The sequence below is a fragment of the Argentina silus genome (assembly GCF_951799395.1).
Source record: "Argentina silus genome assembly, chromosome: Y".
Classification (NCBI taxonomy): Eukaryota; Metazoa; Chordata; class Actinopteri; order Argentiniformes; family Argentinidae; genus Argentina; species Argentina silus.
This window is the reverse complement of record NC_139654.1, coordinates 11,935,788-11,962,905: the sequence shown is the minus strand read 5'-3', so window position 1 is coordinate 11,962,905 and position 27,118 is coordinate 11,935,788. Positions and strand designations below refer to the sequence as shown.

At 49.8% G+C, this 27,118-nt stretch overlaps 1 protein-coding gene across 1 annotated transcript in view; it reads right to left on the bottom strand.

Moving 5' to 3' along the window:
* LOC310823784 (bifunctional heparan sulfate N-deacetylase/N-sulfotransferase 2-like) overlaps positions 1-5,893 on the bottom strand; it is a gene marked incomplete at both ends in the record, with an annotated part of 71,985 nt that extends 66,092 nt beyond the window's left edge. Inside the window, one exon of the mRNA XM_083696637.1 lies at positions 4,865-5,893. Within this exon, the coding sequence (XP_083552763.1) occupies positions 4,865-5,893 (1,029 nt within the window). The remainder of the gene's footprint in view (positions 1-4,864) is intronic.
* Between the last annotated feature and the right edge of the window lie 21,225 nt (positions 5,894-27,118).

Here is a 27,118-nt window from a genome sequence, read left to right as displayed (position 1 = left end):
TGACAGCCAATGCATGAATTTGTATATTTTAAGTAATTGGAGAACACCAAAGTCACGCTGGAATCAAGCTAATTTGGCGTTTGAAGAAAACGGTTTGAAGTTTATGTTATTTGAAATAATGAAAGTACCGTCACACATCTTCCATTAGGAGGTTTTGATACTCATTCTGTTGGTTTCTCTGACCCAGGTGAAAGTTTTTGCTACTCATTCTGTTGGTTTCTCTGACCCAGAACTTTTAAAATTGGAATACAATGTCCTGTGCTTATCCATGATGTTTTACAACGATTTTATTGTAGCCAGGAAATAATCGTTTGAGTGGAAATATGTTTAATTTTGGCTCAAATTCAAAATCTTGGACTGCATTTGCTATGATGTGCGCTTCTCAAAATGAGATGACTTGCCTTTACCAGTGGTTGAAGTGGAGTGACATATGATTCCCTCACCTTTCACCTGGAAAGCACTTTCGCCACACAAGGAAGTGAAACTACCCCTGTAATTCTACTAATTTATCCTTTAAGTCTACTCCTAGACTAAAACCATGTTTAATCAATGATCTCCATTAGGATGGCATTCAGCAATCTTAATCTGGGTGAGTTAAACCAACCCTTTGAGTATGAAGATGCACATAAGTGTCTATGACCTTTGCCTATAGGGGCACTTCTGAGTGGACGTCAGATAGATAGGGGCACACTTCTCCACTTTGCCCTAGAGCAAAAGTTAAAGAATTGTGTTTATTCACTAACTTTTCAAAAGGATTTAGTGGTTAAAGATTTTTGTTTGTTTATTTTGAGGGCAAGGAGGAAAGTAAAGGCAAATAAAGTATGAGAATGTATACTGTATGATGTACTCTCTGTTCTTATTAACAGGCTTCAGCACTCAGCATGCTGAGGTAATAGTGAAGGTGCTGGTCAGGACAACACACTCGAACATGGATTCCATCTATAAAGACAAGGTAACCAAAGTGCAGCAGGTGAGGCCTGGGTTTCCGCATTAAATGATTAGTTCAGCAATGTACACCTTTAGTCAGATGGTTCCTTACCCCTGATAGTCTATGAGCCAGGGGAATTTTGTAAACCAAATTTGTTTAAATAGCCACTTCAAACAGAAGTTTATTAAGTTAAGTTGACCAAGTTTCAAATAAAGTGCTTTGCGTAAGTAATGGGACAGTGAAGCATTTTTTCTTCTTTTAAAAATATTTTAAATCCAAAGTAGAGATTCTCAGATTTTATTTGATGGTATTTGTGTACAGTTTCACCATTCAGAAATTACAACACTTTTTATGCATCGTCCCTCTATTTTAGGGTACCCAAAAGTAATGGGAACAATTCCCATTTTATTCTTCATTATTGAACACTTATTTTTATTCTTCATTATTGAACACATTACTACCACTAGAGTAGCAACCTAACCATTTTTTAATTGCCTTTTTTTTTTTAATTGCACATTTTAACCCTCAGTATTGAGCTTTTATTTTAAGCCTCATATGCAATTTTGACATAGATGTATGTATGCAGCATGAAGTCATCACAACACATCACACAGCACTTATCAGTGACAAACTTTAGCTGGCCCTTGGTTGGTCTTCAGACAGTTCAGGGCCCCTGGGTTCCTAGAAAGAGAAAAGGTCCCCTAATCCAACCATTCTAATGGTTCTATATCCTATGGGGGTGACCACATCCTCAAAAAGCTGTCAAGTTCCTCAATCTAATTTCACAAACAGCAGAACACCTTGGCCTCTCACCAACGTCTCATTGTGCAAACATCAACACCCACCCCATAAAACTGTCAAGTTCCTAAATCTAATTTCACAAACAGCAGAACACCTTGGCCTCTCACCAACGCCTCATTGTGCAAGCATCAACACCCACCACATCCGCCCCAAAGGGGCGGGACTTATAATTTTCAAGTATTATTTTTGATGATTAAATTCATGTGACGTCATCACCTTTTGACAGAAGGTGAATACTATATTCTCTTTCATTACATCACCCTGAGTTCGCACCCATGCTTAGTCATGGGCCTAAGGGCACCTGTTGTTATGTCTACTAGACATACTTATCACTCTCCTGCTCAAACTGGACTCAAGGCCACTTCTTATTGTGGACTTCTGCAATTCTACTCTATTTTCGTCCAATACTAATCTATGCCTTTCTCAAAGTTAACATTTAGTACATATGGTATACAATTATCATTAGCACACATGAATTATACAGTAAAACATTAGTATGGTGGCCTACTTCAGCAATCATCTCTGAGTAGGAATTATACAGTCAAACATTAATATGGTGGCCTACCTCAGAAATCATTTCTGAGTAAGAATTATACAGTCAAACATTAATGCATTTGGTTGCCTACTTCAGTATCGGTTAAACCGTTATCACTACGAGGTCCAACCAGATATGTTGACCCGGAGTCATACACTACCTTTATAATTTCTTTTGTTAAGTTTTGCCTTTTGCACATATTTGAACTCATTTATCATTAACCAATTATATATATTTGACTCAACTTATCATTAATCAGTTACACACATTTGAACCAACTTATTATTAATCGGTTACACACATTTGAATCAACTTATCAGTTACACACTTTTGAATCAACTTATCATTAATCAGTTTCACACATTTGAATCAACTTATCATCAATTAGTGGTTATACACTTTTGATTCAACTTGTCATCAATCAGTTACACATCAAACAGGGTCATTTCATAGATCAAATCAAGGAAGGACACTTCTCCTCCATAGGCCATTCCTGGTGGGGAATCTAACTGAAAATCCTCTGTGTCTAGAGTAAGAATCGGCAATGGGTCATACCTCTGTATCTCTATGTCATGGGTTAAATCGAAGCTGAAGACTGTTTCAGGAGCCTCCTCGGGGGTCCACAGTCCCATCAGGTTTGGCAGGACTGGATCTTCAGGAACCTCAGCCATTGGCTCCAGTATGATCAATTCTGTTTTGGTGAGCGGTGAATATGGGAACTGAGGTGAGCAGGGAGAGCTGAGGGCCTTGTCCAATACCACCCAGTCAGGCGGTATCTCTATCTCTGATAACTCCGGTGAGGAGATATCCCCTGGCTCCGATGGGCCCTGTGATACTTTTGGTGGTGGTGGCATGACCTCCTTCTTCTCATGCACCCTTCTGCCCCCTGTGGGCCTCTGCACACTGTACTTTGCCTTTTTGCTAGGGGTTTGTATAGTGTCAGGCCTAGGTCTGTAGGCCTCAGTCTTGGTGTCTTCTTCCTCCTTTATTAATGCTCTCTTGGTCTTTGAAGTCCCCTTTGTTACTTTTTTGATTGTCATTTTTAAAGTTGATGTTCTGTTAGAAGTGGTCCTGGTAGCTGAAGCTTTCTCCTTTGTGGTTTTCTTAGCTGATGCTCTGTCAGAAGTGGTCCTGGTAGCTGAAGCTTTCTCCTTTGTGGTTTTCTTAGCTGATGCTCTGTCAGAAGTGGCTTGGTAACCTTGGGTGTGGTGTTTAGGCCGGGAAAAGGCCATACTAATCTCGCCCTCGGCGACACCACGCGCTGTCCCGCAGCCGCTGGGCGTAGGCAAAGGGCCGGCTCCCCTCCTCCATCGTCAGGGCCCGGAACCAGCGCCGGTGTTCCTCCGCCGGTGTAACACTCGTGCACGTCAGGTCCTGGTCGACTTTTCAGTCCCAGCTTTCCAGCCCCCCCTGAAAGCAGAGGCACACACTTTATATTTTATTTGTATTATTAACAGTAGAGGAACTGTACAGAGGGGTAGTGGGGGGTGAAGAGGTCTTTAGGAAGGACGGTCAAGATGTAGCCTGAAGAGATGGGTCTTCAGTCTACGGAGGAAGATAGGTCGCAAAGTATGGGCTCCACTCACCAATCAGGAGTTCCCCAAATGGGACAAACTCCCTATTGAAACACTGCATGCAGAGGTCTGTAAAAGTATCCAGCATGGCCAAAGGAAAACACCAAAGCATTAACATTTTACAATCACCTCAAAACAAGTGACCCTCAAACACTTCATAACAAAGCCCTAATCCGCCAAGAGATGAACCTGGAAAAGAGTGCCCTTAGCCAGCTGGTCCTGAGGCTCAGTTCACCTACCCCTTTCATCCCTACTAAGTCTCAGGACAGCACTCAGACAATTTGGCCCAACCAAATTGAAACAAAACAAAAATAAAAATATATCACATATTGGAATGAGACAACAAAGAAACAAAGTAAAGTTGAATGTTATTTGGCCCTAAACAAACAGTACACGGTGGCAGACTATCTGACCAACGTGACTGACCAGAAACTGAGGAAGACATTAACTATGTACAGACTCAATGAGCACAGCCTGGCAGTAGAAACAGGCCTGGCTGCCCAGGGAAGACAGGGTGTGTGTACGTATGCTCTGCCCCCAGAAAACTTCCTCCCACACTGCAATGCATATGCAGAAATAAGAGCAACATTATTTCCCAGAATTACACAGCTCTACATTTTGACACACAAATAGACAAAGTGAAAATGCAATTCCTATTGGCTTGCTGCCACAACCTTAGGTCAGTGGAACGAAAACCTGAAACGGAACTTAGCCTAACTGTTTGTTATTGTTATGTTACTGTTCATTTGATATCATCATTTCCCTTTATTTCAATGTAGCTGTTCCTATGTGTGCTTTGGCAATGTAAAAAGTTATATTATGCCAATAAAGCTTATTGAATTTAATTGAATTGAGAGGGGGCTGAGAAAGAGAAAGAGAGTGAGAGAAAGCGCACAGAGCGATAGAGAGAGAGAGAAAGAAAGAGAGAGATAGAAAGGGGGGTGAGAGAGAGAAAGCGAGAGAGGGAGAACGAGAGAGAGAAAGAGAGAGTGCAGAGAGAGAGAAATACTAAAAGAGCTGACCCACCTCCACGTCAGACACCTTCATGCGGGTGCCCTCCTTGCCCACGAAGATGTCATCCACATCCACCAGCAGGTGGCGCTCCAGCGCCAGGCAGAGCCTCTTCCCTGTCAGGTAGGCGATGGCGTCCACAAACACCAGCTTGTGGAGCCAGAAGGACAGGTTGTTGCCAAAGAGCACCCTCTGGGTGCCGTCGTGGAGGCCCAGATCTTGGACCACGGTGGCATGCATGGCCCTGATGGGGCCCAGGTAGGGTCTTGAGGTCTTGGTACTGGCCAGGAGCACGGGCTCGTAGGTGGAGTGGTTGGACTGGAACACGGTCCAGTCGTCTCCGGGCAACGGGCCTTGCTCCACCTCGTTGGGCCGCGTGATGTAGAGCAGCGGGGCGTTGGGGTTGATATGGTAGTCTCTCAGGCCCAGGTGAGAGTGCAGGAAGAGGGGGAAGCCCTTGAGCTGGGCGCTGAGCAGCGAGTTCTCGTTGGCCTTGAAGAAGCCAATGACACCCACGCTGTACTCCACGCAGTACTTGTCCAGCAGGTCACGGTTCCAAGCGTCCAGGTTAACATACTTGAGCACGTTCTCGTAGATAACTAGTGCATAGCGGCCACGGTTGCGCTCCGTCAGTGTGGGCATGTCCCCTTTCCCCGGGGAGATCTCCATCCGGTAGCGGAAGCGGCTAGACTCCAGGATGGCCACAATCTCCTGGCCCAGTTGGGAGTAGATGCTCTCCACAAACACCAGGACCACAGGGTCCGTGTGTGAGTTATCCATGGCCTTCACCTGGTGGAGCCTGCCCGAGCGCGGGGGCAGGAAAAGGGGCGCTCGCTGCCCACCCGCTCCCGCGGCGGCCAGCTGCCCCCCACAGTCATTGAAGGGCAGCGGGGGCGCATTCTTGATCTTGGGGCTGTTGGAAACGTAGTAGGCCAGGAAAGCCATGGACAGGAGGCAGAAGACGATGAGCGCCAGGATGAGCCGGTGGAGCTCCAGCTGCCGGACGCCACGCACCAGCTTCCACAAGGCCACAACGCCCACCATGACAGCAGTAACGGGGTGAGAGGGGGGGCAGTGGCACAGGAGGAGGAGGATGACAAGGAGAAGGGTTGAGCAGCAGACACCAAGCTGTGCTGAGGAATAGCCATTTACGCTAGGTCACCATGGCCCCCATAGCCCATGACTCTCCAGGTTGTGACCCTGCTCTGACTCTCCAGCTCTCTGGACAAAATACACTGGCTGGCTAGCGGACTCTGACTCACTGTCTGGGCTGGCCTCAGGGCTCCCACCCTCCCTCCCGGAGGATCAGCAGTTTCTCTCTTCTCTCGTCACTGAACACCTGTGCTGCTGCTTGCTCCTACACACGTAAACACGTCTGTTATCAGTTGTTGGTTGGTTGTTGTATTTGTGTCTCGGTCGGTCCGGTGTTAAGTGTGTGTTTGTGTGTGTGTGTGTGTCTCCCGCTCTCAGGTTGTGTGTGTGTGTGTCAGCTGTGCGGTGTGTGCAGAGGGTTTAAGCAGCGTCTTGGCTGGGGCTCAGCCCTGAACACTGCCCCCTGTGGAGGCTCAGCTCATCTTGGGGGCGGTAGAGGGGAACATGTCTGAGGGGGAGGGGCAGAGACAGAGAGGAGGAGGGAGGGAAAGAGAGATGAGGGTTAGGGCACTTCCAATCACGTAGAGTCCTCATCAGGATAATGTCTATGAAATCAAGAGTCATTCTCAATAGATATGGACTTTTGTTTTCAGGAAACAATTTGTTGTACAAAAACTGCTAAATAAATCAAATGGATTAGCCATGGAAGATTAAAAATGTAGTCAAAATGACGACAACCTTCCCAAGTGAATACAATACAACGTCCTCAGAAAACGATGGAACTGCGAGGCCTGAGTCATTTGACTGATCATCTGATTTCTGGATGCTTCCAAATGGCCTTAGGATTGCGCCCCCACCCCTCTCTCTCTGTCATAACCAGGCCATCCCCACGGCCTCCTGCCTACCCTCTGTGTGTCATGAGCACTTTTTCTCAAGGGAGCCCAAATTAGCCGCACCATAACCTCTACCTTCTGTCTTCCTCCTCAAAAATAACATTACAGGTGTGAAAGGAAAACTCTGACCTTAGACATTAACTTTCTATGGCTGCTGCTACTGATGGTGGATGGGGGGGGGGGGGGGGGGGGTCACGATTAAAAATGTAGTCAATTGATATTGATGAAGTCTTAGTATTTCCTCACGACCCTGTGCTATCAGATCTGATGGGTTTTTTTTATCACATGCCAACTCAGAATAACACACTACCTTAGCCCAGAATGTAGATATATTATTAGCCGTTCTATAAATTCTAGCACTGCTCAAAAATTAAAGAATCTCTCCCGGACCCTCCTGAATAGCAACCCCGGCCACATGTCTATGGATGCATATGACTTTGCTCTCCGAAAGACCCTTGACATTGTTGCTCAGAGACAAGAAATTTGCTCCCTGGTATACTGATGACACTCGTGCCCTTAAACAAGCCTCAAGAAAACTTGAATCGAAGTGGCGCTCCACTAAATTAGACATTTTTCACATTGCCTGGAAAGATAGCTTATCTCAGTATTAACAGGCCCTCGCCAAGGCAAGATCCCCCTACCTTTCAAACCTGATTGAGGAAAACAAGCAAAATTTGAAATTTCTCTTCAATACAGTCACGAAAGTAGACAGCCTGGCACAAATGAAGTTACCAATCACTTCAACTGTGATGACTTTCTGGAATACTTTGATGAAAAAATAGAGAAGATCAGAAATCAGACAACAGTGTATAATGTGACGAACAAAGTGAGTATTGGTGAATCTGTAGAATTGTTGGTTAGAAATAGGGATGTTTTGGTAGCTTTTGATTTTATTAGCCCTGAGACAGTCAGCAAACTGATTACATCCTCTAAGCCATCCAGTTGTTTACTTGACCCTATTCCTACTAGGCTAGTTAAAAAACTTTTAACGGTCCTAGGGGCTCCTATGATAGATATTGATAAACGTTCTCTCTCCTCTAGGCTGTGTGCCTAGTTCTCTTAAGGTAGCAGTCATTAAGCCTCTATTGAAGAAGCCAAACCTAGATCCAGAAACTCTTAAAAACTATTGGCCTATATCTTGCTGTTTCTCTTGAAAATACCTGAGAAGTTGCTGTAGCAGTAGCCCAGCAGCCCACTACGTTTCTGAAACAGAATAGCATATATGTAACCCTGCAGTCAGGTTTAAGGCCCCAACATAGCACTGAGACAGCAGTCAAAGTAGTTAATGACCTATTGCTGGCTTCAGGCCAGAGCTCTGTGTCTGTCCTTGTACTTCTTGATTTAAGCACAGCTTTTGATACTGTTGATCATATTGTCCTTTTAGAACGATTAGAGAATCTTGTTGGTTTGTGTGGTTTAACGTTAGAGTGGTTTAGATCCTACCAAACAGATAGATACCGGTTTGTTCTACTAGATGAGAAAACCTCAGCTCCCTCTAAGGTCCAGTTTGGTGTTCCGCAAGGCTCAGTACGAGGCCCTTTACTGTTCTCTCTGTATATGCTCCCCCGAGGCAATATTATTTGTAAGCATGGTGTACATTTTCACTGTTATGCAGATGACATTCAATTTTATATTTCAATGAAACGAGGAGAAGTAGGACGGCTGGATGCTTTAGAAGCTTGCGTTTAGGACATAAAAAAGTGGACGGCAGGCAACTACCTACTCCTCAACTCGGACAAGACTGAGATGTTCATCCTTGGTCCGAAGAAACAGAGAAACCTACTATCTGACGCTCGATCACTGCACGATCACTCCTAAGCAGGCAGTAAAAAACCTTGGTGTTACTATTGACCCTGATCTTTCATTTGACACATATCAAAACCATCTCGAGAATTGCGTTCTTTCATATTTGTAACATATCTAAGATTAGACATTTTCTATCATTTAGTGATGCAGAAAAGTTTATTCACACGTTTGTATCCTCCGACTTGCTTACTGCAATGCACTATTATCTGGCTGCCCAAACTCCTCGCTGAAAAAGTAGTACAAAATACCACTGCTAGAATCCTTACAAGAACCAAAAAGTATGATCACATTACTCCAGTACTTGCGTCTTTGCACTGGCTTCCAATTAAAGCACGAGCAGACTTTAAAATTCTATTATTAGCCTATAAAGCGTTATATGGACTCGCTCCCTCGTATCTCGCCGATCTCCTTCAATATAAACCTTCATGTGCGCTTTGTTCACAAGATACAGGGAGATTAGCCGCTCCCAGAATATCTAAGATGACAGCAGGGGGCAGAGCACTTCGCTAAAGAGCACCCCATCTCTGGAATAATCTTCCGAATCATGTTAAGGAGTTAGATTCAGTCTACATTTTCAAGTCTCGGCTCAAGACTCTTTAGTCAGTGTTATGACTAGTCTTAGCCCGGCGATAAACTATCCTTGCTGTCTCTGCCTGGGGGCTGGCTTGCTGGGTGGTTACTGAGGCACCTTCTAGTGGTGTGGGGGCTGGGCTGGCCTGAGTTGGCATTGATCTGGTGGCTGGTGTTAGCTGTTGGGGGCAATTTGATGCTCTCCTCTTTGGGCCGGGAAGGGGCTGCTGCTGCTTCCATCACCATGCAGGCGTGTGGCATGGGCTACACCGATTGGGGGCGGCGGTGGTTGCCCCAGGCGCTATCCGGGTCTGGCTGAAGTCATTGTCTGAGGGCGGGGGGGTGCCCTGCGTCAGTGTACGGGTCGAGGCTGGTTCAGCCTGGGTGCTTGGTGTTGGCCCTTCTACCGAGTTGGTACAGGTTGGGGGGGCGGCATCTGCTGCATGAGCCGATCTTGGGTCCTTCTTCCTGTTCAGTGGTGGGTGGGCTCTTGCGGGCTTGGGTTAGCTGGGGCCTCTACTGTAGGCCCTCCCAGTGCATGCGTACGGCCCTGTGCGGGCTGGGATGCTGGCTCTGGGCATCTCGGGCTCATGCTGCTGCCCCCTCTACACCCCTGATGTCCCTCTGTCCGAGGGGCTCTGAGCCCCTCAAAACTAGACTCCAGTTCCTGAATTTGTCCAGGCTGAGTCTATTCCACCCTATATCCTTGCCACAACACCTGGGTCCCACCAGAAAGCTGCCCTTCACTATGGACCCCTGAACTCTTGCACCACACCACATTCCACATTAGTTTACTGTTCAGCACCTGATTAGCCAGAGGAGGATGGGTCCCCCTGCAGTCTGGTTCCTCTCAAGGTTTCATCCTCCGAGGGAGTTTTTCCTTGTCACTGTGCCCTACATGTTTCTCCCCTCTGGGGAATTTTTTCCTTGGCTTATTTTTGGGGGTCTATGGTTTGGTCTTAGATCATCTTGTTTGTATTGTATTTATGGTTTATATTGTTTCGTATTGTTTTTGTTGTGAAGCACTTTGTGACATTTGTCTATTTAAAGCGCTATACAAATAAACTTGATTGAATAGATTGCATTCTAGACACCCAAGGGTCTATATGACCACATCACTACCAATGTGTAGCATACCACGGCAGCCATTATGCAGCAGAAAGCTCACCACACATCAGTGGTGAGGTGAGAAGAGAATCATGCCAATTAGATGACCAGTCACTTATATCATTATAGGGGGAAAGGGTCAGAGAACAAAAGCCCCCATGCAAACGATGTGAGTTGGGTGGGGTTTAAATTATTACAATTGACTACTTTGCCATCTTTCCGATGGAGGGCCAAAAACATCGGCATATCATCTTGAAACCAACCAGGGTCTTGATAGGACAAAAGAAGACAAACAGGACTGCATCTTGGAGAACGAGGGAGAAAATTAAAGAACATTCCTCCATCATCAGTCTCCCGGAGAGAAATATATTCAAAGATAATCTGCCTCATTAAAGCAGAATAAATATTTAAAGATTAGCGATGGCACTTCATTAAGCAGCCCATCCGACGCAGTGTGGAGCAGAGCTGGTGTTCTGGCGCGGGGACAGAGAGAGAGGAAAGGCACGGCAAGGGGCCTACAGATGGCAGCCGTGACGTGCCTGTCTGCTTGCAGGAGAAGACATGTTATAACTGTTACTTTATACATACAGAGAGAGAGGTGGAGGGGAAGCGAGAGAGAGAGCAAGACAGCAAGACAGAGCGAGGGACTTTCAATTACCATGGGAGTGTCACGCCAACAGAGCCGTGACAAAACTTGGGTAGTATATATTACCAGAGAGAGAAAGAGAGAGAGAAAGAGAGAGTGAGTGTGTGTGTGTGTGTGACTGGCCCAGCATGATCAGGGCGATTGAACCAATACCAGAGAAAGCAGCGCTGACAAGGATCAGGGCTCAGGGAATCCCAGCAGGCAAACACGGGGCCGAAGAAGGCTGTGGAGTTATTCTGTGTTCCTTTTACCTCCCCCTGCGTTCCATTCCCACATGCAGCGGTCTTCCATGTTAATATAATAAACCGCCTGCTGGTGCATCTGCACGGCCGGGCCAAGGCACAGTGTGTGTACTGTATGTGTGTGTCTGTGTCAACATTCAAAAGGGAGAAAAAAAGAGAGAGAGGAGGGAGTATCATGACCACCTGTCTGGTAGGAGTCACAAGTTGATGACATCACTCTGACCCTACCGTGTGGCGGCGGCACTGGCCAAAGCCAGCCGTCCCGGCTGCCACATTTTCAAAAGCCAACAAGCAAACATCGGTCTAGAGAGGAAGTTGGCTTCAGGCTAAATCAACTGTGCATACTGTGGGAGCCTGGTCGATAGGCGCAACAGTGGGTCAACCAATGAGAATAGAAACAGGCGGAAACAGGGGTTGCGGTGAAATCAACGTAGGGTTTTATTTATAAGGTGCGGGGAAAAGGGATAGGCGAAAGGCAACTCAAATCTTCACCGGGTTGGCAGGTGCCGTTACGGCGCTCCGCCTGGTTCTTCCTGTTGTAAGAGAGAGAGAGACAGGCCAAAGTTAGTCGGATATCGGGTCCCTTTCACTGACCTCTTCGCCCCAGCTTGGCTTCGTCTTCCTCCGGTTGGTTGGGGGTTCCTCTCCGTCTTCCCGACTTTCTCTCACGTTTCGCTTATGAGACTGGCTTAGCGGGTGTCTGGTCTCGACTCGTTTCTCCAGCCAGTCTCATTCAGCTTGTCCTGGGGAGTTTAAAAGGTCTCAAAATTGCCGCGCTAACTCAGCGCACCTGTGAGTGGTAAGCTGAGTCAGCTGATCAAAGTCAAAGTCAAAGTCAAAGTGGCTTTATTGTCAATTCTTCACATGTCAAGACATACAAAGGAATCGAGAGGACGTTTCTCACTCTCCCACGGTGAGACAGATAAAGTGCCCAGGCACAACAGATAACACATACTAAAAGTAAAACATTCAATAAAAATAATTTAAACAGTGCAAAAAGAGCAGTCAGTAAGGACAGTAAGTAGCAGCCAAATACTGTGTATTCTGTATAAAAAAAATAATAATAGTGCAATAGTGCATTGTAGCAATAGAATAGTGGATTGTCCAGGGTCCGTAGTGTTTTTTGGGGGGGGGGGGCTGAAGGGTTGGGAGGGGGGGTGGTGGTTTCAGCTTCTTGACAGCTTGGAGGATGTGGCTGGGGGAAGTGAGGGGAGAGAATTTAGCTTCCTGACAGCTTGGGGTATGAAGCTTTTCGTGAGTCTGGTGGTGTGGGCACGGAGGCTCCTATACCTTCTTCCAGAAGGCAGGAGGCTGAACAGACTGTGTGCGGGGTGGCTTGCGTCGCTCACAATCGAGGTAGCTTTGCGGGTGAGGCGGGTGGAGTAAGTCTCTTGCAGGGAAGGGAGTGGGGCACCAATGATCTTAGCAGCTGTGTTCACAATGCGTTGCGGGCGGAGTCTCCAGGGCGGAGACTCCGCTGATTGGGGCGGAGTCTCCAGGCCATAGAATTGGGATAGTACCTCCCATCCACCACTACACCCCCTGGCTGCCTTTGCCTGCCCCGGTGGCCACCAGGTGTCTCTGTGGGGCACTGCTTACCGGCTGGGCCATCACATACCCCCCACCCTCAGCTCCGAACCACGGTGGGGATCGACAGACCAACAGCAGTCATCCCTTCTTGACATGGCATCGGCATTCCCATGGAGTTTCCCTGCCCTGTGTTCCACTGTGAACTTGAAGTCCTGCAGATGTAAAAACCAACGGGTTATTCTGGCATTCCTATCTTTGTTATAGGCCATCCACTTCAAAGGCGCATGGTCCGTTATCAAAGCAAATTCCTAGCAAGTAATATCGTAACTTTTCCATGGCCCATTTAACTGCCAAGCATTCTTTCTCTATGGTTGCGTAATTTTTCTCATGGGGTAGTAATTTACGGCTGACAAAGGTTACGGGGTATTCCATGCCGTCATGTATTTGGGACAGGACTGCCCCAAGTCCTACCTCTGATGCATCTGTCTGTAGGACAAACCTCTTGTCGAAGTCAGGTGCGTGCAACACAGTCTCGCTGCCCAGGGCTTCCTTCAGGTACTTGAAGGCCAGCTCGGTCCGGTCCGTCCACTTCACCCGGTTGGGTGCACTTTTGCTCGTCAGCTCATGCAGGGGGGCAGCTATGGAGGCAAAGTTTGGGATAAACTGCCAATAATACCCCATTAACCCTAGGAAGGTCCTCACCTGGCGTTTCGTCTGTGGTTGGGGCCAGGTGGCTATGGCATCCACTTTCTTCTCCTGGGGTTTCACGTTACCTTGTCCCACGGTGTACCCAAGGTAGTTCGCCTCCTCCAAGGCCAGGGAACACTTTGCAGGGTTGGCCGTCAACCCTGCTTCCCGCAAGGCCTGTAGGACCGCTTCTAGGTGCCGGAGGTGGATATCCCAAGACGTGCTATGGACAATGATGTCGTCGAGATAAGCTGCTGCATAGTCCCGATGTGGCCGTAGCACCCTGTCCATGAGCCTCTGGAAAGTTGCCGGGGCCCCATGAAGTCCAAAGGGGAGGACCCGGTACTGGAAGGCTCCGTCTGGCGTTGAGAATGCCGTCTTCGGTTTCGCTTGGGGCGTGAGTGGTACCTGCCAATACCCCTTGGTTAAGTCCAACGTGGAGATGAACCGGGCAGGTCCTAACCTCTCAACCAGCTCATCCACCCGAGGCATAGGGTAAGTGTCAAATTTCGAGATTTCGTTACGTTTTCGGTAGTCATTGCAGAACCTAAGGCTACCATCAGGCTTCCCAACAAGGACTATCGGACTGGACCAGGCACTGTGAGACTCCTCCACCACCCCAAGGTCAAGCATTTTTCTCACCTCCTCTCTGATGGCTTCTCGTCGGGCCTCGGGGATTCGATACGGCCGGAGTCTTACTGTCTTTCCCGGCTCGGTTCTGATGTCATGGGCGATCGCTGTTGTCCTGCCTGGGGTCTCAGAGAAGACATCATTGCTCCTGGCAAGCAGTTCTCCGAGGGCCTGTAACTGTCGGGATGACAGCTGGTTGCCCATTTTTACTGGCGGTAGACTCTGGGGAGGTAGGTTAGCTACGAGGACACTGGAAGGAACAGGGAGAGGTTCATGCCATGGCTTCAGTAGATTTATGTGGTAGATTTGCTTGCCCTTCCTTCGGCCTACCTGTCGTATCCGGTAATTCACTGGTCCCACTCGTTCCATTACTTCATATGGCCCTTGCCATTTGGCTAAAAACTTGCAGGCATTCGTGGGGACCAAGACCATTACTTTGCGTCCTGGTTTAAAATCTCTCACCGGCTCCCCGATTGTACACCTGGGCCTGTTGTGCTTGGGCTTGCTGCATGTGCTCCCGAACTAAGGGCCACACTTGGGTCATTCGGTGGTGCATCTGTTCCACGTGCTCCACGACACTGCGCTGGGGGGACGGCTGCTGCTCCCAGGCTTCCTTGGCCACATCCAGCATGACTCGGGGTCTCCGTCCGTACAACAGCTCGAATGGTGAAAAATCCGGTGGAACCCTGTGGGACTTCGCGTATGGAGAAAAGAACATAGGGTAACAGCTGATCCCAATTCTTACCATCCACATCTATAACTTTGTGCAGCATGTGTTTTAAGGTTTTGTTAAACCTCTCTACCAGTCCATCTGTCTGAGGGTGATAGACCGAGGTTTTAATTTGTCTCACCTTCAGACTTCGGCACAACCTTCTCATCACCTCGGACATAAAACAGGAGCCCTGGTCTGTCAGGATTTCCTCAGGCAGACCTACCCTACTAAAAAGCAGGAACATCTCTCGGGCGACCGCCCTCCCTGTGGCTGAATGTAGGGGAATTGCCTCCGGATAACGGGTAGCATAGTCCAGTATGACTAGGATATAGCGGTGGGCCCTGCTAGACTTCGGGAGGGGCCCGACAATGTCCATGCCAATCCTGCTAAAGGGGGTCTCAATGATGGGAAGGGGGATCAGTGGGTTTCTATACGCTGTCTTAGGAGAGTTGATTTGACACTCACCACAGTGTCGGCAGTATTCCTCCACGGCTCTCTTGACCCCCGGCCAGTAGAAGCGGCTGAGGACACGGTCATAGGTCTTCTCCCTCCCTAAATGCGCCCCTAGTAAGTGGGAGTGAGCTAGGTACAACACTTTTGAGACGTATTCCCTGGGGACAAGCAACTGCTCACAGACTTCCGAGTTTCTCTGTGTTACTCGGTATAGCATTTTATTCTTGATCATAAAATGGGGGAACGACACTTGACTCTGGTCAAGTGTCTGGTCAACACTGGTTTTGGCCCTCGACCACTTGGACCTCCCTCCAGGCTTGGGTGAGGTTGGGGTCCTGCAGCTGGGCTGAGCCAAATCGTCCAGGCCTAAGAATTTCTTCCGCCTCGATTTGGGGAAACTCTGAGAATGCCTCCTCAGTCTGTATCTCTTCCAGGGGCTCCTCCTCAGCTGCCCGTCCAGGGTCCGTGGCTGTACTTTGCCGGTGGGGGGGCCTATCCACCTGGCCGTCGCTGGTTTCAGCAGGGCTATCATCGGGGGATGCGGCGGCGCAAGCCAGGTGGTCGTTGGCGGCCTTCTCCGCATTCACCGGGCGTCTTCGGGTTCGCCGCTTCGGGTTCCTTACCTTCTCCGGCCAGTAGTGGGAGAAGAGTGGGCTGTCTCGGCCGAACAGCACCGGTACCAGCAGTTGCTCTATAACCCCAACCCGCAGAGTGAACCGTCCTCGGGGAGTGATGACCTGGACCTCTGAGGTGGGATACTTCCGGGTGTCTCCATGGATGCAGGATACGGAGATCTCTTCTCCCCAGGTGGCACTAGCAAACTGCGGCCTGACGAGGGAGACCATGCTTCCGGAGTCTAGGAGTGCTTCTGTGTCTCTCCCATCTATCTTCACCGGACACGTTGGGGCTGGTGCCCCCTCGTGGACCCAACAGGTAGTGAGGTTCTGGCAGAAGAGGCCCTGGCCACCCGTAGACGCAGCAGTAGGCATCGGTTCATCCCGGCCTGGACACTCCCTGGCTAGGTGTCCCTCCCGGCCACAGGAAAAGCAACAGGGAAGGGGAGGAGGCATCGGTCCTCGCCTGGCCGTCTGTCTGGTCCAACCAGTCGGTGTCCGGGCTGGGGGCGTGCTCACAGTTTTAAAATGAGTAGGTTTGACACTTTCTGACCGCATCAGGCTAGTCATCACCCCGTGATTCTCCAGTAAGGCTATTAGTGATTCTAGTCTCTGAGCCCCCTGTTGGGCGACATACCTCTTGGCGTTGTTTGGCAGTCCCCGGAGGCATCGGTCGATCACCACTCAGTCCACTATAGGCGGTCCTGTGCCTTCCTCCAGCCAGCTCTTGGTGTGACGGGCCAGTGTTGTCACCTGTGCCCGGACGGGGACGGCAGGGTCATATCTCCAGTCATGCACCCGCTGGGCGTGAGTGGGGAGGCTAAGTCCATACTGAGCAAGCATGGCAACCTTCACCATGTCGTAGTTCGTGGCATCTGCAACGGAAAGGTCCCGACAGGCTTTCTGAGCTTCCCCAGTCAGGATAGGCAGTAGGTTGTTCGCCCATTCTGGTTTCGGCCACTTCACCCTTATGGCAGTCCTCTCAAACAAGGCAAAGTACGTCTCGATGTCATCATCCGGCGTCTGCTTGGTCAACACATCTCGTGGCCGTCGCTCTCGCCTTCCGGTTGCCTTGCACAACTCAGCTACCGCTGCCTGCAGCGTGGCCTGAGTCGTCAAAATCGCTCTTAGGGTTTCTTCCATGTTTAAACCCTCCCCCCTTTTTTTTTTCCCGTTCTGCCGTGTTCTATTCACACCGGTTTTCCCACTGATAGCGAGGACTCAGACTGCCCGCATTCTCCACCATATGTGGGAGCCTGGTCGATAGGCGCAACAGTGGGTCAACCAATGATAATAGAAACAGGCGGAAACAGGGGTTACGGTGAAATCAACGTAGGGTTTTATTTATAAGGTGCGGGGAAAAGGGATAGGCGAAAGGCAACTCAAATCTTCACCGGGTTGGCAGGTGCCGTTACGGTGCTCCGCCTGGTTCTTCCTGTTGTAAGAGAGAGAGAGACAGGCCAAAGTTAGTCGGATATCGGGTCCCTTTCACTGACCTCTTCGCCCCAGCTCGGCTTCGTCTTCCTCCGGTTGGTTGGGGGTTCCTCTCCGTCTTCCCGACTTTCTCTCACGTTTCGCTTATGAGACTGGGGGTGTCTGGTCTCGACTCGTTCCTCCAGCCAGTCTCATTCAGCTTGTCCTGGGGAGTTTAAAAGGTCTCAAAATTGCCGCGCTAACTCAGCGCACCTGTGAGTGGTAAGCTGAGTCATCTGATTGGGGCGGAGTCTCCAGGACATAGAATTGGGATAGTACCTCCCATCCACCACCACACCCCCTGGCTGCCTTTGCCTGCCCCGGTAGCCACCAGGTGTCTTTGTGGGGTTACTGCTTACCGGCTGGGCCATCACAATACACAGAGCAAATGTAAATATGTTATCAGCATTCAAGCTGAAAATCACAAATTGCTCAATATCATCTCCTTGACAATAGTGTGTCTGTGTAACTATAGTGAGTGCTGGTTGAGAATGAAAGGCAGATGTGGGAAAAACTGGTGTGGGCATTGGCCTTGGCATGTGGGTGAGGGTGTGTGGATAGGGACTAAGGAGGTGATTTAGGACTGCCAAAGGAACCCCCTCTTCAACCCCCTAGAACCCCCTCCTCACCCCCCAAGGACGACTTATAGAGGGGGGGTTAGAGTAGCGGTCACAGTTCCAGGCCCATCCTGACCCAGTCCCAGCTGGTGGCGGGATCGATAGCCTGATTGCCTTTGGCTGCACAGGGACTCCCACTGTCCCTGCCTCAATAACATTCTCCTCTCTTCTCTCTGACCGTGCCCTCCACTCTAAAACACAGTGTGTGTGTGTGTGTGTGTGTGTACTGCATGTAGAACAGTAGGTGAGTCTGTGCTAATCTGCACATTAGTATGAGTGTATTGTATTCAGGGCTTGTATTGTGTGATTAAGTGTGTGTGTATGCCTGTGTATATGTTTAAGAGCGTGTACTTAGTCTGTGCCAAACAGTTATTGTATTGTGTACTTTAGTGTGTATACACAGCGTATGTAATAGTAGGCTGTAACAAGTCCTCTGTACAGAGAGGCGGACGCAGTGTGGTGATGAGGGAAATCCCGTTTATTTAAGATAATAATGATTATTGTCATTTATTCCTTTGGCTTGGCAAACTCCTCCAAACACTGGTTTCTCTCTCGAACGCCGAGGCACACACATCTTAAACCATCTAGTCAACGAGGCTTCATTTGCAATAGGTGTGCAACGGAGCCTCGCTGACGTAACCCTGGCCACGGTCCTGTAGCTCCCTCTACAGGCCGAACGCTGCATGTCCCCCCACATACCCCCACCGCCCGACACAGGCCGGGGACACACCGGCCGACAGCCTACTCCCCCCCCCCTGCACGGGAGAGGAAGTCTGCCACGACCATCTGCGCCCCCGGTCTGTGCACGACCGAAAAGTTGAAGGGCTGCAACGCGAGATACCACCGGGTGATCCTCGCGTTCACATCCTTCATGCGGTGGAGCCACTGGAGGGGAGCATGGTCGGAGTAGAGGGTGAAAGCGCGACCCAGCAGGTAGTAGTGGAGGGCGCCGACCGCCCACTTAATGGCGAGGCACTCCTTCTCCACCGTGCTGTACCGGCCCTCCCTCTCCGATAGTTTACGGCTCAGGTACAGCACCGGCCAGTCAGCCCCCTCCACGCGCTGGGTCAGCACTGCTCCCAGCCCTCTATCCGACGCGTCAGTCTGTAGGGAGAAAGGGAGGTTAAAATCAGGCGCATACAGGACCGTTTCTCCACAAAGACCCCTGGCACTGGCCCGACCATTGGACCGGATCCGGGGCACCCTTCCGGGTGAGGTGCGTCAAGGGACTGGCCAGCTCTGAAAATCCCGGCACGAACTGCCGGTAATAGCCAGCCAGCCCCAGGAAGGCCCTCACCTCCTTTTTAGTCTTGGGCCGTGGAGAGGCGGCGATGGCCGCAGCCTTTTCAATCTGCGGCCGCACCTCCCCTCGACCCAAGTGGTACCCCAGATACCGGATCTCCCTCCGCCCGATCACGCACTTCTTCAGGTTGGCCGTCAGCCCCGCCTGCCTCAGGGACCGCAGAACAGCCGCCACACTCTGCACATGCTGCGCCCAGGTGTCACTGTGAATGACAATGTCATCCAGATAGGCCGCAGCATAGGCAGAGTGCGGCCGCAGAATGCGGTCCATGAGGCGCTGAAAAGTGGCTGGGGCTCCGAACAACCCGAAAGGGAGCACCGTGAACTGGAATAGGCCGAGCGGAGTGGAGAATGCAGTTTTCTCCCGGGATACCGGCGAGAGTGGAATCTGCCAGTATCCCTTCGTACAATCCAATGTCGTAAAATATTTGGCCGTGCCAAGCCGGTCCAAGAGCTCGTCAACCCGGGGCATCGGGTAGGCATCGAATTTTGGCCGCATTAACCCTTCTATAATCCACACAGAACCGTATAGACCCATCCGGCTTGTTAACAAGCACGATGGGGCTACACCAGTCACTGCGGGACTCCTCGACCACACCCAGGTCCAGCATGGCTTCCAATTCCCTGCACACAATGTCTCGTTTGTGTACCGGCAACCTATAGGGACGCGTGCGCACCGTTAAACCCGGCTGCGTTTCTATATGGTGGTCGATAAGCGTCGTCCGACCAAGCAGGGGAGAGAACACGTCGGCGAACTTATCTTGCAAATCTGCAACGTCCGTGGCCTGGCTAGCAGAGAGATGGTTATCAATACCGACCGGAGTGCTAAATTTTGATTTTGGGACTTCCGGGCCGAACTCCTCTCTCTCTGGAATTATTGTAGCCAGAGCAACAGTGATCACGTCGTTCCATTTTTTTAGGAGATTTACGTGATACACCTGCAAGCTATCCCCCCGGTCCGAGCGTACTACCTCGTAATCCACGTCCCCCATGCGACGTGTGACCACAAACGGCCCTTGCCACTTCGCTAGTAATTTCGTGCTGGAGGTGGGTAACAGTACGAGCACCTTATCTCTCGGTGTAAATTCTCGCAGGTTAGTTCCCCTGTCGTACAGTCGCTTTTGACGCTCCTGGGCTTGCAGCAAATGCTCGCGTGAGATAACCCCTAGGGCGCGGAGCTTTGTGCGCAAGTCCAGGACGTATTGAATCTCATTCTTACTGTCGCTAGACCCTTCCTCCCAATTTTCTTTAAGAAGGTCTAGGACACCCCGGGGCTTACGCCCGTAGAGTAATTCAAACGGGGAAAACCCGGTGGAAGCTTGGGGGACTTCCCGTACCGCAAACAACAGGGGATCTAGCCATTTATGCCAATTCCGACTATCCTTGTGCACAAACTTCCGGATCATTGACTTCAAGGTCCGATTGAACCCCTCACAAAGGCCATCAGTGGCCGGGTGGTAGACACTGGTTCAAACCGCCTTGATGTTCAACAAGCCATACAGTTCTTTGAGGGTGCGTGACATAAAATTAGTGCCCTGATCGGTGAGAATCTCTTTCGGGATTCCCACGCGGGAGATTACTTGAAACAATGCCTGCGCTACACTCCTGGCAGAGATATTGCGCAGCGGTATTGCCTCGGGGTATCGGGTTGCGTAATCTATCAAGACCAACACAAATCGATATCCCTGTGTACACCGATCAAATGGCCCGATAATATCCATCGCAATGCGGTCGAATGGGTTCTCGACCAATGGTAAGGGCCGCAAGGGGGCCCGTGGAATGGCCGGGAGATTTACCAACTGACATTCGCGACAAGAAGCGCACCACCTACGCACCTCTGCCCGAATTCCCGGCCAATAAAATCGAGCCATTATACAGTGTAGTGTCTTATCATAACCTAAATGGCCCGCCATGGGGTTGAAATGAGCCGCCTGGAAGACCATTTCCCGGCGGCTACGGGGAACCAACAACTAGGTTACTTCCTCCTGGCTATGTGAGTCACGACTTACTCGGTACAACCTGTCGCTGATAATCGCGAAATAGGGGTGGGCGCGTACTGCGTCTGGCCGCACCAAAGTACCATCAATCGCTATCACTTGGTCATCGGCCGATCGTAGGGTCTCGTCACGAGACTGCTCGAGGGGGAAGTCACCTAGCAACGGATAGTTCGGCGGGGGAATCTGGGGTTGAGACCCCCCAGCCGGCTCCGGCTCCTCGGCAGTGTCGCGAGGCGCCGCCTCAGCACAGAGCACATTACCCGCCTCACACCTCCCTCTCTGTCGTGCACGCACCCCGGTAGCCCTCTTTACCGCTTGAGGAAACCCCTCCCAATCTACACCCAGAATAAGGGGATGCGTGAGGCGCGGGCTAACCGCCGCCTGTACACTATGCTTTTTCCCTTCAAAATGAATCTCGATCGCGACCACAGGATATTCGTGAATGTCCCCATGCACACACTTCATCAACACCCTCGATGCCTTTAACAATGCCCCCGGTCGAACCAGGCGCTCCTGGATCATGGACTGCATGCAGCCCGAATCCAAGAAGGCCTGGTGCGTATCATGTTGTATCCTTACCGGAACACGATACGCCGCTCCTGGTCCGGGGGGAGGGCCCGGTATGTCGCCAATGCGGACGACCTGCCCCACCTCCCTCACTGGGCACTCCGCCTGTCCATGGCCCGGCCGTCCGCATCGCCAACACACCCCCCCTGTCGCTCGGGGTGCTTCTTGTGGGGCCAGGGCTGGTTCTCGACATGCCTGCCCCTGCCATCTTGTCCTCGGGGCGGGCGCCGGTCTCTCCTCCTCCGTCACCATGGCTCCTTCCGGGCGCCGGACCCCCGCCCCCTGGTTCGGGGCCGGGGTTGGTCGTCGGGGCTCCTGCGGCGGGAGGGAGAGATGGTCCTCCGCCAAGGTAACGGCGGCCGCGAGATCCTGGGGCCGGTGGTACTGGACCCAGGCGGCGGTCCGGGCCGGGAGCCCTGTGAGGAATTGCTCCAACCCCACCCGGTCCCCGACCTCCTCCGCCGAGCTGTTCCATGGGTCCAGCCACCGCCGCGCGCTGTCCCGCAGCCGCTGGGCGTAGGCAAAGGGCCGGCTCCCCTCCTCCATCGTCAGGGCCCCGACGAGCTCCAGGAGGAGGGTACAGTCCTCAGCCCTTGCCGTCGCCATCTCCCTCACCGCGGCCTGGTGAGAGAATATAGTATACACTTTGTGACAAAAAGTGATGACGTCACATAAATTTAATCATCGAAAATAATACTTGAAAATTATGTCCCCGCCCCTTAGGGGGCGGATGTGGTAGGCTGTTGATGCTTGTCCAATGAGACGTGGGGGGAGAGGCTAAAGGTGTTCTGGTGTTTGTCGGAATTTGACATTTTTATGAGGATGTGGTCACCCCCGTAGGATGTAGAACCGTGAGAATGGAATGTATGGGTTAGGGGGGAGGGGAGGGGAGGGGGCCCCAGGGGGCCCTGAACTGTCTGAAGAACCATCGGGGGTTCAGCTAAAGTTTGTCACTGATAAGGGGTGTTGGGAGGGGTGGTGATGACTTTATGGTGCATACAGGCATCTATGTCAAAATTGCATATGAGGCTTAAAATAAAACTTCAATACTGGGGGTTAAAATGTGCAATTAAAAAATGGTTAGGCTGCTACTCTAGTGCTAGGATTGTGTTCAATAATGAAGGGTTAGGGTTAATAAAAGGGGGCTTAAAAAAAAAGGTTCATTTTTTAAAAATGTTTAGTTTCAAACGAGGGTCTGCCCCAGTGTCACGGACGTGACGTTGATAAGATCACGTGTTTCCCGGGCAAAAGGTGTATATATATATATATATATATGATCCTGTGTGAGATCTGTAGTAGTAGTTGTGGCTATATGACAGTGTCTAAAATGGCTTCTACAAGGATGGAGGGGGAATTGGAAGGGTGTTTATTGCCCTATGAGACGTGGGTGAGAGTCTAAGGTGTTCTGGGGTTTGTCGGAACTTGACATTTTTATGAGGATATGGTCACCCTCGTGCGCTATAGAACCGTGAGAATGGATTGGATGGATTAGGGGGGAGGGGGGGCCCCAGGGGTCCCTGAACTGTCTGAAGAACCATCGGGGGTTCAGCTAAAGTTTGCCACTGATAAGGGCTGTTGGGATGGTGATGACTTTATGCTGCATACAGGCAGCAATGTCAAAATTGCATATGAGGCTTAAAATAAAACTTCAATACTGGGGGTTAAAATGTGCAATTAAAAAAAAAGGCAAAAGGCTGCTACTCTAGTGCTAGTATTGTGTTCAATAATGAAGGGTTAGGGTTGGTAAAAGGGGGGCTTAAAAAAAAAAAAAAGGTTCAATTTTTAAAAATGTTTAGTTTCAAACGTGGGTCTGACCAGTGCCACGGACGTGACGTTGATAAGATCACGTGTTTCCCGGGCAAAAAAGGTGTATATATATGACCCATGTGTGAGATCTGTCGTAGTAGTAGTTGTGGCTGTATGACATTGTCTAAAATGGCGTCTACATGGATGGTGGGGGAAATGGAAGGGTGTTTATTGATCCATGAGACGTGGGTGTGAGGCTAAGGTGTTCTGTTGTTTGTAAAATTAGTTGTAGCATCTTGAAATTTTTATGAGGAAGGGGTCACCCCCGTAGGATGTAGAACCGTGAGAATGGATTGGTTGGATTATGGGGAATCACAGGGCCCTGAACTGTCTGAAGACCGACCGAGGTCCTGCTAAAGTTTGCCTCTGATAAGAGCATGTGTTTCCCGGACAAAAAGATGTATATATATGGGACCCTGAGAGCTGGTCACAAAGGCCCGAAGACTTGGGACAGCTGAATCTGACCAATCTCTCTCTCTCAGCCATGGAAGATGTACGTAAGTTTTTCCTATGTGTTTCCCATCCAGAGGGTGGAAGGGAGGGTTTCTGTAAGAGAGGTAATCTTTAATCTTTCCAGATCAAACAATTGACTCTTCAAGTCTTCAATCGTCACCTCATCGTGAACGTCAAATAGCACGTGTTTCTCCATATCGTCCCTGGAGGGATGCTGCAGGTATGTTAAATAAATCAATAAATCAATAAATCAACAAATTATTAAATACATAATTAAATAAAAACTATCTGTAACCTGCTTCTCTTCTTTTTACAATGGAACCAGAGGGTTACAACGTTGAAGATTCTGGACCACGTGACACATTCAGGCTGTTCCAATCGGCTGAGAGCGACAGTGAGGCGTATTTGCAGACGTCACCACAAGCTTCTCTCCACAGCGAGGATGCGCAGCTGCCTGGACTGAACCATCTTGAGGAGAATCGCCAAGGTTTTTATGATGATGATGATGTTCAAATGTCTCCCGTCCCCAGTCAAGATGCGCATGACGATGGTGGTCGCCCTGATGCGGTTCTCTCAGCTTATTATGAAGGTCTTGATGAAGGTCTGGCTCTAGCAGAAGTGTCTGATGAAGATGAGGATTCAGAGACCGATTCTGTGAATAGTCTAGATTTTGAGCAGAGTTTGATCAGCATTGAAATAAGATTGCATACGGCCCGGTTGTTACGTGTGAGATCCAGAAATATAGCACACCCTGTTGATCGCCGTAGTAGGCTTAGACAGATACGAAGGCGTACAGGCGTATTGAAACGTATCGCAAGACGTCTGTTTACTGCTTAAAAAGTCACAGTTTCATTCAAATTAATAATATAAAAAACATATATAATAATAATATGGCTGAATCAGACAGGGTTAATCATCATGATATTCCTCATGACCTCAGGCAAATGGTCAATGATCTTAATACGTCTAGTGTTGTTAGAGAGTTTGATCCTTTAGACCGTCCAATACATCAGATGCTTCCCGATGTCCCTGTAAACAGGCCTCAGGAGCACAACTTCCTCCCGACCGAGGAGGCGTTAGATGATATACTCGCCGCTTATAGATATCCTTTATCTGACACGCTTCCGTCGCCTACCTGTATGAGGGAAGGGGCTGATTCGACAGAGGATGTTATGGAGCCCAGTCGTGATATGGACATGGATTGGAGTCCTATACCCCTTTCCCAGATAACTGACTATGAGACCCCCTGGACTCCAATACCCCTTTCCCAGATAACTGACTATGAGACCCCCTGGAGTCCCGCTGATAATGTATGTTGTCAAGCCCTCAACGATGTTGAAACTCAACACGGGAGCGGTGGAGGTGTTGGAGATGGAGAAATTAATGATAATGTAATGGGTAATAACAACCAGCAATTACCAGAGGAGGGTGAAGCCGGAGTGTCTGTACCGTCCTATAATGGAGGTAACGGGGAGGATTTTGCGGAGCGTATGGAAATTGACCGAGTCTCTTTTGACACGCCTGATGGCATGCAGGTAATAAACAGAGATAGCTTCAATAATGTTGAGGTGAGATCATTTTTAAATTTCCCAATGCCAGATAGGGCACATACCAACCCTAATTTTGGAGAGTTTTACCACGCTGTAGTAAATGGTTTTCAGAACCGAATGTCTGCGATAATCGAAAGAGTTGGTGTAAACCCTCGCGATATTATTCAGCTCAATTTACGAGCTGATAGTTTACAAGATGATGTCTCAATGACTGTGCGTTACGGTGAAGGTAGGCTAACAGATTTCAACCAAATTCTTGACCGCCTTGTTCAGTCTAACATGGCTATTTTCAGTGGTTCCGGAATCGAACTTTCTGTGAATTTCGTGAGGGCTCCAGGAGGTTCGGGTAGACGGAAAATTAATACATTATTTATTACGGAGACCCTAAAAAAAAAAAAAAAACATTTATTTGTAATTCCAAATTAGAACCATGCATGCTTCGGAATAAACCTAGCTCTACTTGCAAATCCCGGTTTAACCATTGCCATTTCAACGGCACTTCACTCCGCCCTGTCCCACCTCGACAAGACTAACTCTTATGTGAGAATGCTGTTTATTGACTTCAGCTCAGCATTCAACACCATCATCCCCTCCAAACTGATCTCCAAACTCAGGCAACTGGGCATCAACCCCTCCCTCTGCAACTGGATTCTAGACTTCTTGACCAACAGGCCGCAGTCTGTTAGGCTTCACAATCACACCTCCTCAACCCTCACCCTGAACACCGGCGTTCCACAAGGCTGTGTGCTGAGCCCCCTCCTTTACTCCCTCTTCACCTACGACTGCACACCTGTACATGGCTCAAACACCATTGTTAAGTTTGCAGACGACACAACGGTGATCGGTCTCATCAGCAACAACGATGAGTCGGCCTACAGGGAGGAGGTCCAGCACCTAACAGTGTGGTGCAACGACAATAACCTGGCTCTCAACACCAAGAAGACCAAAGAACTCATTGTGGACTTCAGGAAGTCTAAAGCTGGCGCACACACCCCCATCCTCATCAACGGGACTGAGGTGGAGCGAGTCACCAGCTTCAAGTTTCTGGGTGTCCACATCTCTGAGGACCTCTCCTGGACCCTCAACACCTCCACCCTGATAAAAAAGGCTCACCAGCGTCTCTTCTTCCTGAGGAGACTAAAGAAGGTACATCTACCTCCTCAGATCCTGGTGAACTTCTACCGCTGCACCATCGAGAGTATCCTTACCTACTGTGTCACAGTATGGTATGGCAACTGCTCGGCATCGGACCGGAAGGCACTGCAGAGGGTGGTGAAAACTGCCCAACGCATCACCGGTTCCTCACTCCCCTCCATCGAGGCTGTCCAGGGCAAACGATGCCTGCGTAAGGCACGCAGCATCGTCAAGGACATCTCTCACCCCAACCATAGACTTTTCACCCCACTCCCCTCCGGGAGGCGCTACAGGTCTCTCCGCACCCGAACCAGTAGGTTCAGAGGCAGCTTCTTCCCTGCGGCTGTCACCCTGCTGAACTCGAACACTACACCTACCTGACAAACTA